Source organism: Bombina bombina, chromosome 2 (genome assembly GCF_027579735.1).
Source record: "Bombina bombina isolate aBomBom1 chromosome 2, aBomBom1.pri, whole genome shotgun sequence".
Taxonomy (NCBI): Eukaryota; Metazoa; Chordata; class Amphibia; order Anura; family Bombinatoridae; genus Bombina; species Bombina bombina.
Genome location: NC_069500.1, coordinates 873,393,697 through 873,408,804, shown reverse-complemented (window position 1 = coordinate 873,408,804; position 15,108 = coordinate 873,393,697). Strand labels below are relative to the sequence as shown.

Here is a 15,108-nt window from a genome sequence, read left to right as displayed (position 1 = left end):
AAACCCCCCCACCCCCCAAAATAAAAGAACCTAACACTAAAAAACTACCCATTGCCCTGAAAAGGGCATTTGTTTGGGCATTTAGCTCTTTTACTGCCCATCCGTAATCTAAATGAAACACCCCCCCAAAAAAACCCTTAAAAAATCCTAAATCTAATCCCCAGGTTGGTACTCACGGTTCCTGAAGTCCGGCGGAGAAGGTCCTGTTCCAGGCGGTGAAGTCTTCTTCCAAGTGCAACCTCTTCTTCTTCCAGGAACATCGTGCGCGGAGCGGTGCTGAAGACTGAAGACCGCGGAGCTATAGACCGGTGACCCTGTAACTGCAGACCGTCGAGCCATGGACCGTGAAGGATCCTCTTCGTACGATCTCCGCCGTACACTGAATAGTGAATTCAAGGTACGCGATTAAAGATGGCGTCCCTTGAATTCCTATTGGCTGATTTGATTCTTCCAATTCAAATCAGCCAATAGGATGAGAGCAAGTGAAATTCTATTGGCTGATTTGAAAAGCCAATACAATTTCACTTGCTCTCATCCTATTGGCTGATTTGAACAGCCAATAGGATTTGAGTATCTCTCATCCTATTGGATGATTTGAATTAGAAGAATTAAATCAGCCAATAGGAATTCAAGGGATGCCATCTTTAATCGCGTACCTTGAATTCACTATTCAGTGTACGGCGGAGATCGTACGAAGAGGATCCTTCACGCTCCATGGCTCCGCGGTAGATGGTCTGCAGTTACAGGGTCACCGGTCTATAGCTCTGTGGTCTTCAGTCTTCAGCACCACTCCACGCACGATGTTCCTGGAAGAAGAAGAGGTTGCGCTTGGAAGAAGACTTCACCGCCTGGAACAGGACCTTCTCCACCGGACTTCAGGAACCATGAGTACAAACCTGGGGGTTAGACTTAGGATTTTTTAAGGGTTTTTTTTGGGGGGGTTTGTTTTATTTAGATTACGGATGGGCAATAAAAGAGCTACATGCCCAAACAAATGCCCTTTTCAGGGCAATGGGTAGTTTTTTAGTGTTAGGTTCTTTTATTTTGGGGGGTGGGGGGGGTTTAATGTTAGATGGGACTTATATTTTTTGTATATTTTTTGTAAAAGAGCTGATTATCTTGGGGCAATGCCCTGCAAAAAGCCCCTTTAAGGGCTACTGGTAGTTTATTCTTAGAGTAGGGGGTGTTTTTATATTGGGGGGGGGTCTTTTTTATTTTCATAGGGATTAGATTTAATTTTGTTAAATTTGATAATTTGATTTATTTTATTTTCTGTAATATTAGCCTTTTTTTTTGTAAACTTATTTTTTTTTTTTTTTTTTTGTAACTTTAGAATGTATTAGTTTAGGTAATTTGGGTTTATTTAATGGGGTGTTAGGTTAGGGGGTGTTAGGTTAGTGTACTTAGAGTTATTTGCGTTGTGGGTTTTGGCGGTTTAAAGGGTTAATAAGTTAAATAGGTTTATTGCGTTGTAGGGGTTTTGGGGTTAATAGGGTAATTAGGTGTATTGCAATGTGGGGGGTTTTGCAGTTTAGGGGTTAATAGGGTAATAAGGTTTATTGCGATGTGGGGGTTTTGCGGTTTAGGGGTTACTAGTGTAATTAGGTTTATTGCAATGTGTGGGTATTGTGGTTTAGGGGTTAAAAGGGTAATTAGGTGTATTGTGATGTGGGGGTTTTGCAGTTTAGGGGTTAATAGGGTAATAAGGTTAATTGCGATGTGGGGGGTTTGCAGTTTAGAGGTTACTAGGGTAATTAGGTTTATTGCAATACGTGGGTATTGCGGTTTAGGGGTTAATAGGGTAATTAGGTTTATTGTGATGTGGGGGTTTTGCTGTTTAGGGGTTAATATGGTAATAAGGTTTATTGCGATGTGGGAGTTTTGCGGTTTAGGGGTTACTAGGGTAATTAGGTTTATTGCAATGTGTGGGTATTGCGGTTTAGGGGTTAATAGGGTAATTAGGTGTATTGTGATGTGGGGTTTTTGCGGTTTAGGGGTTAATAGGGTAATTAGGTTTATTGCGATGTGGGTGTTTAGGGGTTAATAATATATTTAAGATAGTAGTCCATTAAAATTATAGTATTGCTACACCTGTAGCTTAAATATTTATATAAAAGAAGAGTTACAAAATAGGTTGTTTCTACATCTGTAGTTTAAAAAATAAATTAGACTGCTCTCTGGGCAGGCTTATTGACTAGTTATGTATATGTGAGTTTGCTTCACATTTTATTTTTAAATGAGTAGAAATAACTTAAGCTTCCACTAGGTGTCAGTGTTGGAAATGCTAATTTTAGTGAACTAATACACAGTCTCTTGGGTGGCTTTTACCTGTATTATTATTTTTTTTTTAACACACTTCGTTAAACTGGTTAGAACAATGACAAATATGATGTACACTCCCAAATGCCATCTGCATAGGGCCTAGAGACAAAACCAATCAAAAGCAAAGCAAGTTACATGCAGAAAAAGAAATAAAGAAGAGAACAGCATCATTAACTTCAAGTGACATTGAAGTCTGTTTCATATATGCATAATATATCAGCCATTAAATACTGGATTGCTAAAGATATGGCATTTAAAATGATCAGTCTGTTTGCAGAATCTTTGCTGCGACCAATTAAAGACAAATGTAAAGAGATTGCATTGAAAACAGCGGGAAAAACATACCACAATTTGCTTATATTACAAGAAAATTGAGCAAAATGAAACATTTTATTGGGATTAATATTTTAATTTTTAATTATATTGTCATAGCTACATGAAAGTCAAAAATACATTTTTAAGGGATCACGTAGCATTAAAGGGACAGTAAACACCTTGTTAATTACAAGATTATTTTGTTTGTTGCTAAAAAAAATAGCATAAAACCATTAAAGGGAAACTGAACCCAAATTTTTTTCTTTTATGATTCAGATAGAGCATGCAATTTTAAGCAACTTTCTAATTTACTCCTATTATCAATTTTTCTTCAATCTCTTGCTATCTTTAAAAAAAAAGAATGCATCTAAGCTTTTTTTGGGTTCATAACTCTGGATAACACTTTTTTATTGGTGGATGAATTTATCCACCAATCAGCAAGGACAACCCAGGTTGTTCACCAAAAATGGGCCGGCATCTAAACTTACATTCTTGCATTTCAAATAAAGATACCAAGAGAATGAAGAAATTTTGATAATAGGAGTAAATTAGAAAGTTGCTTAAAATGTCATGCTCTATCTGAATCACAAAAGAAAAAATTTGGGTTCAGTGTCCCTTTAAACCTGATTCAGAAAGAGCAGGACATTTCAAATAACTTTCCAATTTACCTTCATTAACAAAATGTGCACAATCTTTTTATATTTACAATTTTTGAGTCACCAGCCCCTACTGAGCATGTGCAAGAATTCACAAAATATACATATATGCATTTGTGATTGGCTGATGGTTGTCACATGATATGGGGGGGGGGGGGAGTGGAAATAGACATAACTGAAATTTGTCAGGAAAAAAAATCTTCTACTCATTTAAAGTTCAGAATAAGTGCTATTGCATTGTCTATTTATCATGCATTTGTTGAGTATGCAAATTGATTGTATTTACTAGTCCTTATTAGAAACAAATATGTAGCACAGTTAGTCTTGAGAAGTCAGCAGGGTGCTTTTAATGTTTTGAGAATTAGACATTGCTAAATTTTCAGGCTTTGAATACCAAAAAAGTTACTTTTTTTTCTTATTCTCTAACTCCCAGCAAACTATGACAATGGATATATTTATTTTTTTTTAAAAAAAATCAACACTCCAGCAGCTGTTTCACTTTGATAAGTGAACTTAATCTAGATAACAAAACCACTAAACCTTTTGAAAAAGCAAAAAAAAAAAAAAATTTCTTTGAATTCTTTTTTGAAAACACAAAAATGGTATCTTTATTCCAAGAAAATAATCTGATGAAACTAAGTAAACACATTTTATTTAGCAAACATTACAGTTAACGTTTCAAACTTCCTGCTGCTTTGTTATCGGCCAAACTGGGGATGTAATATGCTGAAAACATGAAAGACAACAAGGAAGTGTTTTGTTATTATTGTTGTCATGGGATATTATTGTTATATCGAATATTAAGGTTATCGGGATGTTACTGTTATATAGAAAGATTAAGAACATAGGTAATCTATGAAGGGACAGTCTAATAGAAAAATAAAATGCTTAAAAGGGATATAAAAGCACAAGCAAAAATGATTAGATGTGTTACATTTTATCATTGCACTATTGCTTGTGTTTAAAGGGACAGTTTACCTAAATTGTTCTCCCCTTGAATTTGTTCCCAATGATCCATTTTACCTGATGGGGTGAATTGTTTACAAATAGCATATTTACCTTTAAATAGGCATCTGAAATAGCTGATTTTGGTTTGGGATGTCCCTACCTATACTGAAAAGTATAGCCTATAGAAAAGCTGTGTAAACAAAGCCAGCAGAAAGGTAGTGGGAGGTAAGAGAGATAAGCAAATGTTAGAAAGCTTAACCCATTTTAATGGGTTGTGGTTTCAAATAACAAAAACAGCTATTTGATATACAAGAAAATAAACGGATAGAAGCAATTTCTCATACATTCTATACTCTGCAGCTGGTATAACAAGTCATTGAAAACACATTATGGGAAATACAATTTTACAGAACACTGTCCCTTTAACTCCTGCAAAGAGGTTTAACACATCGTTAAAGTCAGATGCAGAGTTTTGTTGTTTTTTTTTTCATTTTTTTGAAGGCACATAGGGTTAAATGACTGTGTGTGTGGCTGCCTGAAGCGGTGAGGTGAAATTCCAATAGTATATTGCTGGTTGAGTGCTGGTGGGAGTGACTGCATTAGTGAGCGGTCACATTCACCTGCAGTGCTCCTGAGTTTTTCTTTTGTTTTGGGCATCCGTTGGCAGCGGCTTGTAGGGTTCTTTGAGGGTGTTGCTCTGTCATGCATCTAGAATCTGTGTGGGGGCGCATGCCGACGGATGCATAAGGGTCTTACTTGCCTCCTGCACATCCTTTAGCTGTCAGCACTGCCCAGAGGAAAATCTTTGGGAGCTGCTGAACACGAAATGTAGTTGCCACCCACCCTTCAACCACCTAGGGCAGCTGTCAGTGCCGGGCTGGTGCATTTACCCAGGCGACGAGGGAAGACAAAGACTACAATGTGCAGGAGTCTGGTACCTCAAAATGTATGTGCCAAGTTTAATTTTTGGGGCGCCAATAGCACCTAGGAAAATGAAACACTGGTCTAGGGGATGCTAATATCTGCATGTCGGATAGCACAGGTGAGCTAAATCCCTCACATAATAGACTTCTATAGGGACGCACAGTAAAATTCTTGACATAACTCAATCGAGCACTAAGTCAATGGTGCGCAAGTAGTGGAGTTCTTCCTGTAGTTCTGTGCTACATTAATAAGAGTTTACTTTAGGTCTTAAAAAATGCTAAATTTAATAGCTAATTTTGGATTGCGCTCGAGCACAACACTTAACTCACCACTTGCAATACACGCTCAATCTGCACACTAATATGGCTCCTTGTTGCTTTGCATTTAAAAGTAGATTTCACAATAAAAGCATTTTTTTAAACAAAACAACGCATTTCGCAGTGTTCAGCACTGTTTCTTCAGCCTCTCACTACCAATTTCCAAACATGTCCAGTGTTCAGGTTCATGCGTCGCTTTGTTTTAATAAATACTTGTATTGTGAAATCCATGCATATGCTCCTGTTGCGTCTTCCACCAACGTACATGCTGATACAGGAATCACTGTGACAAGAGCTCGGGATCTGCTGAGGGGAGTCTGCCAGACAACTCTGAGGATCCGGTCTGCTTTTTTAGCACTCGTGAAAGGGCTTTATTACATGTGAGTTTCCACTTTCGATTTTGAAGTTGAAGGTGTACACTTTGATGTTAAATACTACACAATAAGGCGCCTCCTTTGTTTTTTCTGGTCTTTTTGGCTGGCTATCTCACTCAAATCCAGATGGTTAGATGTGGTAAATATATTACAATGTGGCTCCTCCAACAAAAATACTTTTCTTCGGTTGGATGTTTTCAGTCCACCAGTTGTAGTGTATCTTAAAGGGACAGTCAACACCCAAATTGTTATTGTTTAAAAAGATAGATAACGCCTCTACTACCCATTCCCTAGCCTTGCACAACCAACATTGTTATATTAATATACTTTATAACATTAAAACTTCTAAATTTCTGCCTGTTTCTAAAGCACTAAATACAGCCTCTTATCACATGCATTTGTATTTGCTTTTCACAACAGGGAAGTGCTAGTTCATGTGAGACATATAGATAACATTGTGCTCATGCCCGTGGATTGTGTCAGACACTGCACTAATTGGATAAAATGCAAGTCAATAGATAATACATTAAAAGTCATGTGATCAGGGGGCTGTCAGAAAAGGCTTAGATACAAGGTAATCATAGAGGTAAAAAGTGGATTAATATAATCATGTTGATTATGTAAAACTGGCTAATGGGTAATAAAAGGGATTATCTATCTTTTTCAACAATAAAAATTCTGGAGTAGATTGTCCCTTTAAAGGACCAGTCAACACAGTACATTTGCATAATCAACAAATGCAAGATATCAAGACAATGCAATAGTATTTAGTCTGAACTTCAAATGAGCAGTAGATTTTTTTCTAACAATTTTAAAAGTTATGTCTATTTCCACTCCCCCTCTACCATGTGACAGCCATCAGCCAATCACAAATGCATACACGTACCATGTGACAGCCATCAGCCAATCACAATTGCATACACGCTTGTTCTGTGAATTCTTGCACATGCTCAGTAAGAGCTGGTGACTCAAAGTTTAAAAATAAAAAGACTGTGCACATTTTGTTAATGGAAGTAAATTGGAAAGTTGTTTAAAATTACATGATCTATCTGAATAATGAAAGTTTCATTTTGACTTGAGTGTCCCTTTAATTATGGCTTTAGAGACAATGCAGTGTAATTCAGTCCCTACAAGCTTATATCTCTGAGCCCGAACTTAGGACAATATCATCCAAATAAGGACACATCTGGATTCAATTCCTACTTTAAAGGGACAGTGTGTGGGAACATGGATGCAATGTCCATTTAATTCATCTACAACAATGATCAGAATCTCTGTAAAGGTCTTAGGTGCTGCTGCCCAACCAAAAGGAAGATAAACAAACAAACTGGAAGAACTGGCTTCCTACAGCAAACTTCGGGAAGCTATAATGAGACTCTGCAACAGGAAGAATGTAGCATGTACTCTTTCAAGTCTCCATGTAATGACCATATTGATTTGACTAAACTGCTGCAACATTTATTCAGCTTTCTGATAGCCAACACTACACAAAAGTCACCTGTGATTTTGAAAACCAGGAAGATTGATGGAGTAAATGCTGTTCAGTCTTCCTATAGATATCTATTTGTAAAAATAGACCAAAAAGCTATAAAGCCAGTAAACTATTCTAATTGGCTTCTAATGTGATCCATGCCATTAAAGTCACAACAAATCTGACACTTTGTGTAATAACTGTATGGCAACATTGTAGTTTAAATCTTCTTCAGATAACGATATACATAACCGAACCTAAGTGTCCTGTATACAAAGATCAATTCTACCATCCAATGCTGATGAGGCCTGAAAACAATATGTTATCCTTACTGAAGGACAGTAAAACAAAGTCATAAAACTTAAAAGGACATTCAAGTCAAAATTAAACTTTCATTATTCAGATAGAGCATGCAATTGTAAACAACTTTCCAATTTACTTCCATTAAAAAAAGCACAGTCTTTTTTAATTTATATTTTTTGAGTCACCAACTCCTACTGAGCATGTGCAAGAATTCACAGAATAAGCATGAATGCATTTGTGAATGGCTGATGGCTGTCACATGGTACATATATGCATTTGTGATTGGCTGATGGCTGTCACATGGTACAGGGGGGTTGGATATGTATATAACTTTTAAAATTGTCAGAACAAAATCTACTATTCATTTGAAGTTCAGACTAAGTGCTATTGCATTGTCTTGTTATCTTGCATTTTGTAAGGGAGGAAAGCACAATTCTGTCACTATATAAATCCCTGGTAAGACCTCACCTTGAGTATGGAGTGCAGTTCTGAGGACCAATCGTAAAAAAAGATATTGCAGAGCTAGAAAAAGTTCAGAGAAGGGCCACAAAGCTAATAAGGGGAATGGAGAATTTAAGCTATGAGGAGAGGCTAGCCAAACTGGGTCTGTTTTCTTTAGAAAAAAGGCACTTCAGAGTTGACATGCTTACTTTATATAAATATATTCAAGGCCCATATACAGAGATGGCAGCAGCTCTGTTTATTCCAAGAAAATTGTTTGTGACAAGCGGTCACAATTTAAGGTTGGAGGAAAGGAGATTTAATCCTGCAACGGAAACATTTTTTCACTGTAAGAGCAATAAAATTGATGGAACTCATTACCAAAGAAGGTAGTGAATGCCAATACCCTAGATACATTTAAAAGTTGTTTGGATACATTTCTGTCTAGAAACTAAATTCATGTATATATGATTGCTAGTATTAAATGGGTCACACAAAAATATATTGGGGACAGTGAAATTAGATCAGAATAAAGTGTTTCATTATGGATGCTTTTCTTGCCAACTATGGATATATATTCATGGATATACATTTATCATTTAATAAACGCACTCCATATAGAAGACAGGTGTAAGATTGTGGCGATTGTGAACTTAAAAGAAATTGGTAGTATTTAAGAACCATTCAATTAAGTAGAACTGCATTATCATCCAACAAGTGCATAATACAAATACACTGCAATATCACTTTTTTTTAAATAAAACAGTAGATTTTTATTCTGCCAAATGTCAAAATTTTATTCAATTTGCCAGCCCCTTGTATCATGTGACAGCCATCTGCCAATCATATAAGCATATACAAATATATTGTGAACTTAAGAAACGACATGCTCAGTAATAACTGGTGCCTTAAAAAGTGTGAATATAAAAAGACTGCACAATTTGATAATTGAAATAAATCAGAAAGTCTCTTAAAACTGCATGCTCTATCTCAATCACAAAAGTTTAGTTTTGACTTAAGTGCCCTATAAGGAAATGCCGAAGTGACTTTAGTCACTGATCTGGTATTTAGAGGTTAATTTTCATATTTTGGGCTGAACAATAGAATGTTACATAAACTTACCATGAAACCATGGCGCAATGTAGGTGCCAGATTTATCACAACCCGCTCTTAAAGGCAGCTGCTCTTCTTTAAACCATTTTATGATATTTTCCCGTGTTGAACTAGAATTGACTCTTCTGACACCTTGTCTCCTGTAAGAACACAAAAAAAGTCTTAAGAAACACCATTATTAGAATATTTCTGTGCTAGCATTTTATATATTAATCTGTAATAATAAATAAAAGAAAATATACAGCATGTAATAAAATATCCCAGAAGGAATTACTAGTTATTGAAAGGCAAAACGAAAATTCATGGATTAAAAGGACATACAAACTCTAAAAAGTCTATCATGCATTGAAAAAGCACTATTTAAAGGGACATGAAACCCACCTTTTTTCTCTTTCATGATTTAGAAAGAGAATGCATTTTTAAACAACTTTCTCATTTACTTCTTTTATCTAATTTGTTTTATTATCTTGATATTCTTTGCTGAAAAGCATATCTAGATAGGCTCAGTAGCTGCTGATTGGTTCCTGCACATAGAAGCCTGGGATGATTGGCTCACCCATGTGCATTGCTTTTTCTTCAACTTACAATATTTAAAAAATAAAGCAAAATAAATAATAGAAGTAAATTGTAATGTTGTTTAAATTTGTATTCTCTATCTGAATAATGAAAGAACATTTTAGGGTTTAGTGGCCCTTTAAGCATGTTAAACATATTTTTTTTGCCTAAAATTGATAAAGTTTTTCAATGTTCTCCCCAGGACCTTTTAAATGGGTGCACCACCCGGAAGATTTAACTGGCCACCCAGCTAAACATTAAAGGGACAGTTTACCCAAAAACGTTCTCCCCTTTAAATTGTTCCCAGTGATTCATTTTATTGTTTCATGAAGAGAGCAGGTTAAGTACCCTGGCTATGCTGTACATGTGTCAGAATACCTACAAATAGCCTCTGGGCTGTATGTGTGCTGTGTAAAGGCACTTACCTTATGCAGCACCCCTCCACTGGCTTACCAGGTATGTCAAAGTCGATGCAGCTGCAGCAATATCCGGTAGAGAGCCCATCCAGTGCAGGTATTGAGTACCGCAGAGGATTGCGGTAGGAAATACCGGGGTCCCTCAGGGGAAGGCTAGGAACGAGTCCCCGCGACGCCTGAGGGTAGTTATGGCTGAAGTCCCATTAGGGAAATGCTGTGCCTGTATCATTCAGATACAGAGATAAAAAGTTTTATTAATAATAAGTGTTGGTTATTCAAAACTGGGGAATGGGTAATAAAGTGATTATCTATATTTTTAAACAATAACAATTTTCAAGTAGACTGTCCCTTTAAGGTTTGACAGCCCACTGGCTGAACTTCCACTGCATTATTTGTTGACAATTGCATGCCTCATAAGAATAAAAACAATAAAAATATCTCAGGACAGGAATATCTGTTTCATAAAAAAAAGGGTAAAAGTTATAATTTTAAAATGCCTTCTTTTAGATGCCCTTTTAAGACCTAGATGAATGGAAATGTTAAGGTTAATTTCTATGCTTAAAAGTATTCCTCCCTCCCATAAACTGCTGTTCTGGATTCCCTGAAAGTCAAAAATGCACAAGGTTAGCTCAGTGCATGTAATTCTATGTATGGATATTTAGCTGCTATAGAAACAGAAGGGGTATCCATTTGCATGCTTAATGTGAATGTCAATTTTGATGCTAAAGTGCCTGGTTTTTAAAAATTCGATTAAAAACAGGGGCACTTAAATTCATAAAAATTTACATTTCACTCCTGTTGTGAAAAATAACTTACTTTTTAAACTTAATAACCGCTCCAGCTTCCTCCACCCGTCGCAAAGCCTCTTCCTGGGTCTAAAATGAAAATTCCTCCAATCACAGCGTTAAATCAGACACCGATTCCCCCGGTGGGGAAGCCGTGATTGGAGGATGACCTATCCATCATTTCTGACGTCAGAAATGGCTTTGCAACGACCGGAGGAAGCTGGAGCTGCTGTCAAGTTTAAAAGGTAAGTTGTTTTTTTTCCACAACAGGAGTGAAATGTAAATTTTGATGAATTAAAGTGCCCCTGTTTTTAATCAAATTTTTAAAAACGGGCACTTTAGCATCAAAATTGACATTCACTTTAAACTAAAATTGTCATTTTTTTATGAAGTATTTCACATACTATTTAACTGAAAAACATGTATACACTTTTTATACCCTTTAATACATTGCCAGGTATTTCTCAATTTTGTTGTTCTTCTCCACAACTCGTAGCTCGTCAGGCTTTCTAAGTTATTTGTGTTTGCTTTAAAGGGATAGTCTAGTCAAAATTAAACTTTCATGATTTAGATAGAGCAAGCATCTTTCTTATTCACTCCTATAATATTTCTTCATTCTCTTAGTATCTTTATTTAAAAAAGCAAGAATGTAAACCTTAGGAGCCGGTTCATTTTTTCTTGCTGATTGGTGTTTAAATGTAGCCACCAATCAGCAAGCGCTACCCAGGTGCTGAACAAAAAAATGGGCCGGTCCCTAAGCTTTTACATTCCAGCCTTTTCAAATAAAGATAGCAAAAGAACAAAGAGAAATTGATAACAGGAGTAAAATAGAAAGTTGCTTAAAATTGTCTGCTCTATCTGAATCATAAAAGTTTAATTTTGACTGAACTATTTCTTTAATCATATCAGATATAAAAAGTGTCTTTTTTTGTTTAGTGTTTGATTCTATCACTTTGCACAGATAAAAATAGAAACAAACTAGGTTACATTTGGATAACAAAAATCTTGGGAATGAGGAAGTTTCAAAATAACAAGTACCTTGTAATAAATACACCTATGATGGTTTTAAAAACATTTTATGAGATTGTACTGTAAAGTTTACCATGCATTATTTTGTTGATTTTATACTCTGCATTTCCTGCTATAAGCAGTTTTAATTTTGTTCCAAGATTGTACTGGATGGTGGTCACTAGGGATGGGCAAATGTGTTTATATTCAAATTTGAATGTGAGAACGATGTTATTGTAGAAATTCGATTTTATAATCGAATGCTATTTACAGTTTTCGAATGTCACTTTCAAATTTGAAGGTTTATAATTAGATCGAACGTCCACATTCAAAATTTCAAAATGTAACATTCGATTTCACAAATACTATTCAGAAGTTCAATAGTTCATGTCGTAGGGAATTTAGTAAATTGATACATAATATATATATATAATAAATTTGACTGTCTCTATTCCGCATATTACATCATTTGAATATTACATGTAAAAAGAGCATTAGAAATACTATTGCAAATATATTGACTCAAATTTTTCAAATATTGCATAATTTGAATCAAATTATTAGAAAATTTGAATCGAATATTACAATTAAAGAAAGCATTAGAAATACTATTACTTTAAACGAATGTTAGAATGTTGTACAAACATTCAAAACGATATATTGAAAGTAAAAACTAAACGTTTACCATAAATTCCATAAAACACGCAGATTAAAAAAAAATTCCACTTTAAGGGGGCGTACATAAACACTTAGGCCCACCTACATAAAAACTTACTTCCACCTTTTTTAAGTGGTATAATTTCCACGCCCTTCGAGGTATATTTTTAAACCCAGACAAACATATTAAAAATCCCAAAACACAATTTAGCAAAAATCTATCTAAAAACAAAGTACTGTTATTACCAGTCTCTTCAGTAATGTGGTTCAAATATTAGACAAAGGCAAAACTTTAAAGCCATTGTAAAGCTGCGTTTGTGTTCCCTCTTGACTAACGAGCAATTACAATATTGTAAGATTGAGGATCGATTACAAGCAGTGATGTCAGGTGGGATTCCCATGTGAGCTCAACATGCATGCGGTCTCACGGGAATGAGAATTTACTTGGCCTTACTGCTTACTAACTTGCATGTGCGCTATCGATCAAGGGGGATCAATCGTGGTCGCCTAATGGCTTGGATTTCAATAGGATGAAAACGAAAACTTCCGAAATTATTTTTTATTTATACCGAGCCAGGTGGAATTCGAGACAATTGGATTTCAATGGAAAAGCAGTAATAACTTTCATATAACTAAAAAAAAGGGGGGGAATAAAGATGGATGCAAGTACTGTTTATTCATCAAGCTTTTTCTCATGCTTCTTTCTAGATAGCGCAACTTTGGCTCAACTTTACAATCACTTTAATAAAGGACCAATTATTATGAACAAAAAGGAGTCACAGTGCACATATATATATATAAAAGAGAGTTAAACAATTACATAAAGCAACAGTTTTTAAAAGGATTTAAAAAAAAAGGATTAAAAACAAAACCCAATACTGTACTAGCTTAGATATCTGTGCCAAGGGAGTTGGCAAGGAAAGACTGTCACTTACATATAAGTAATCCCCTTGTGACATCATGAGGATTATTTTGATACCAAACATGACATGTCTGTCATATTTTTCATTCTATAACATACATGTGACTAAAGCATGTCTCACGATTTTTTCAACTTCAATTGACTTCAGTCTCGGTCTTAATGCAGAACATTGTTTTCTTTCACCTTGTGATGATACCTTTTGCCTCATAAACAGACTTGAGGCACCAGGTCTCTGTTTCTAAGTAATTGATCAAGTGAAACTTAGAAATTATTAAGAAGGTGTCTGTTTTTTTTAAGGATAAACACAGAAAAAAAATAACTCCTCACAACCTTAAATCATGAGGTTTTCATGACAGTGATAATCTAAAAAAGGTGAAACGTATGCAACCTGACTAAATGGCGCTCAGGGCCTCTGTTTTCTACCCTTAAAGGGACATATAATATGAGGACATTTTAAAATGCCCTACCATTTTTTTTGGAAAATGGATGTTCTTATATTGAGAGAGAGAAAAAACACAAACATTTTCTGTTACTATGGTTATGAAGTGTATCGCTATTCACCAACAGAACTCTGGGAGATTTCCTGATCAGCCAGTGAGCTTCTATTCCATAATAGAACACAAAGATGTAACGTCTGTTAATTGTAAATTCAATATACACAGCTTTAGCTGTAACATGTATAACTAGTACTTTTTCACATGCATGATAGACATTTAATACAGAACAGAGTGTTATTAGAGTGCATTACCACAGATTTGTTTTCTTTGTCCAGCATAAAACACGTTTTTAAAGGGATGGTGAAATCTAAATTAAAAACTTTCATGCTGTTTTAAAGAACTTTCCAGTTATCTTCTATTATCTAATTACAACAACACTTTGCTTTCTTAGAATCGTTTGTTGAAAAGCATTCTTCGGTAGGTTCTGGAACAGCAATGTACTACTGGGGGCTAGCTGTTTATTAGTGATGGCACATTATATTCCTCTTGTCACTGGCTCACCCAATGTGTTCAGTTAGTTTACAGTAGCACATTGGTGCTCCTTCAACAAAGGATAACAAAATAAGGAAGCAAATTTGATAATAGCAGTAAACTGGAAAGTAGCGTAAAAGTTGCATGAATGAATCATGAAAGAAAAAAAATGGGTTTCTTTACCCTTTAACTAACACAAAGACCATGTCTACCTGATTAGGTTGCTGTAATTTACAGGCGCAGCAGTAGAGACATTTGGTTTTGGTGGTAGAGGAGGCCTCTTTACTTCTCCAAAATTTTTAGCCCGTTCAGCTACCTGGCCTCTTTCAATGGCCTGCATCGATAGCCTTTTGTAATCATCCCTGGCTTGCTTAGCTATAGAACGCCGCCGTTCATCTGCTGCCTTTGATTTCCGTACTGTGGTGGGGGGGAATAAAATTAAACAACACAAATTTAGACCAATAAAAACATAAATTTATGCTTACCAGATAAATTCCTTTCCTCCCCGACAGGGACAGTCCACAACTTCATTCCTTGCTGTTGGGAAATACATCACCTGGCCACCAGGAGAAGGCAAAGACACCCCAGTCAAATGCTTAAATATCCCTCACAC

General features: G+C 35.7%; 1 protein-coding gene across 3 annotated transcripts in view; it reads right to left on the bottom strand.

Annotated features, from left to right (window-relative positions):
• SH2D4A (SH2 domain containing 4A) overlaps positions 1-15,108 on the bottom strand; it is a 352,968-nt gene that overhangs the window by 36,747 nt on the left and 301,113 nt on the right. For all 3 annotated transcript variants that reach the window (XM_053703206.1, XM_053703207.1, XM_053703208.1), the window contains 2 exons: positions 14,708-14,912; positions 9,194-9,324 (listed from right to left, as the gene is read on the bottom strand). In XM_053703206.1, the coding sequence (XP_053559181.1) occupies positions 9,194-9,324; positions 14,708-14,912 (336 nt within the window). The remainder of the gene's footprint in view (positions 1-9,193; positions 9,325-14,707; positions 14,913-15,108) is intronic.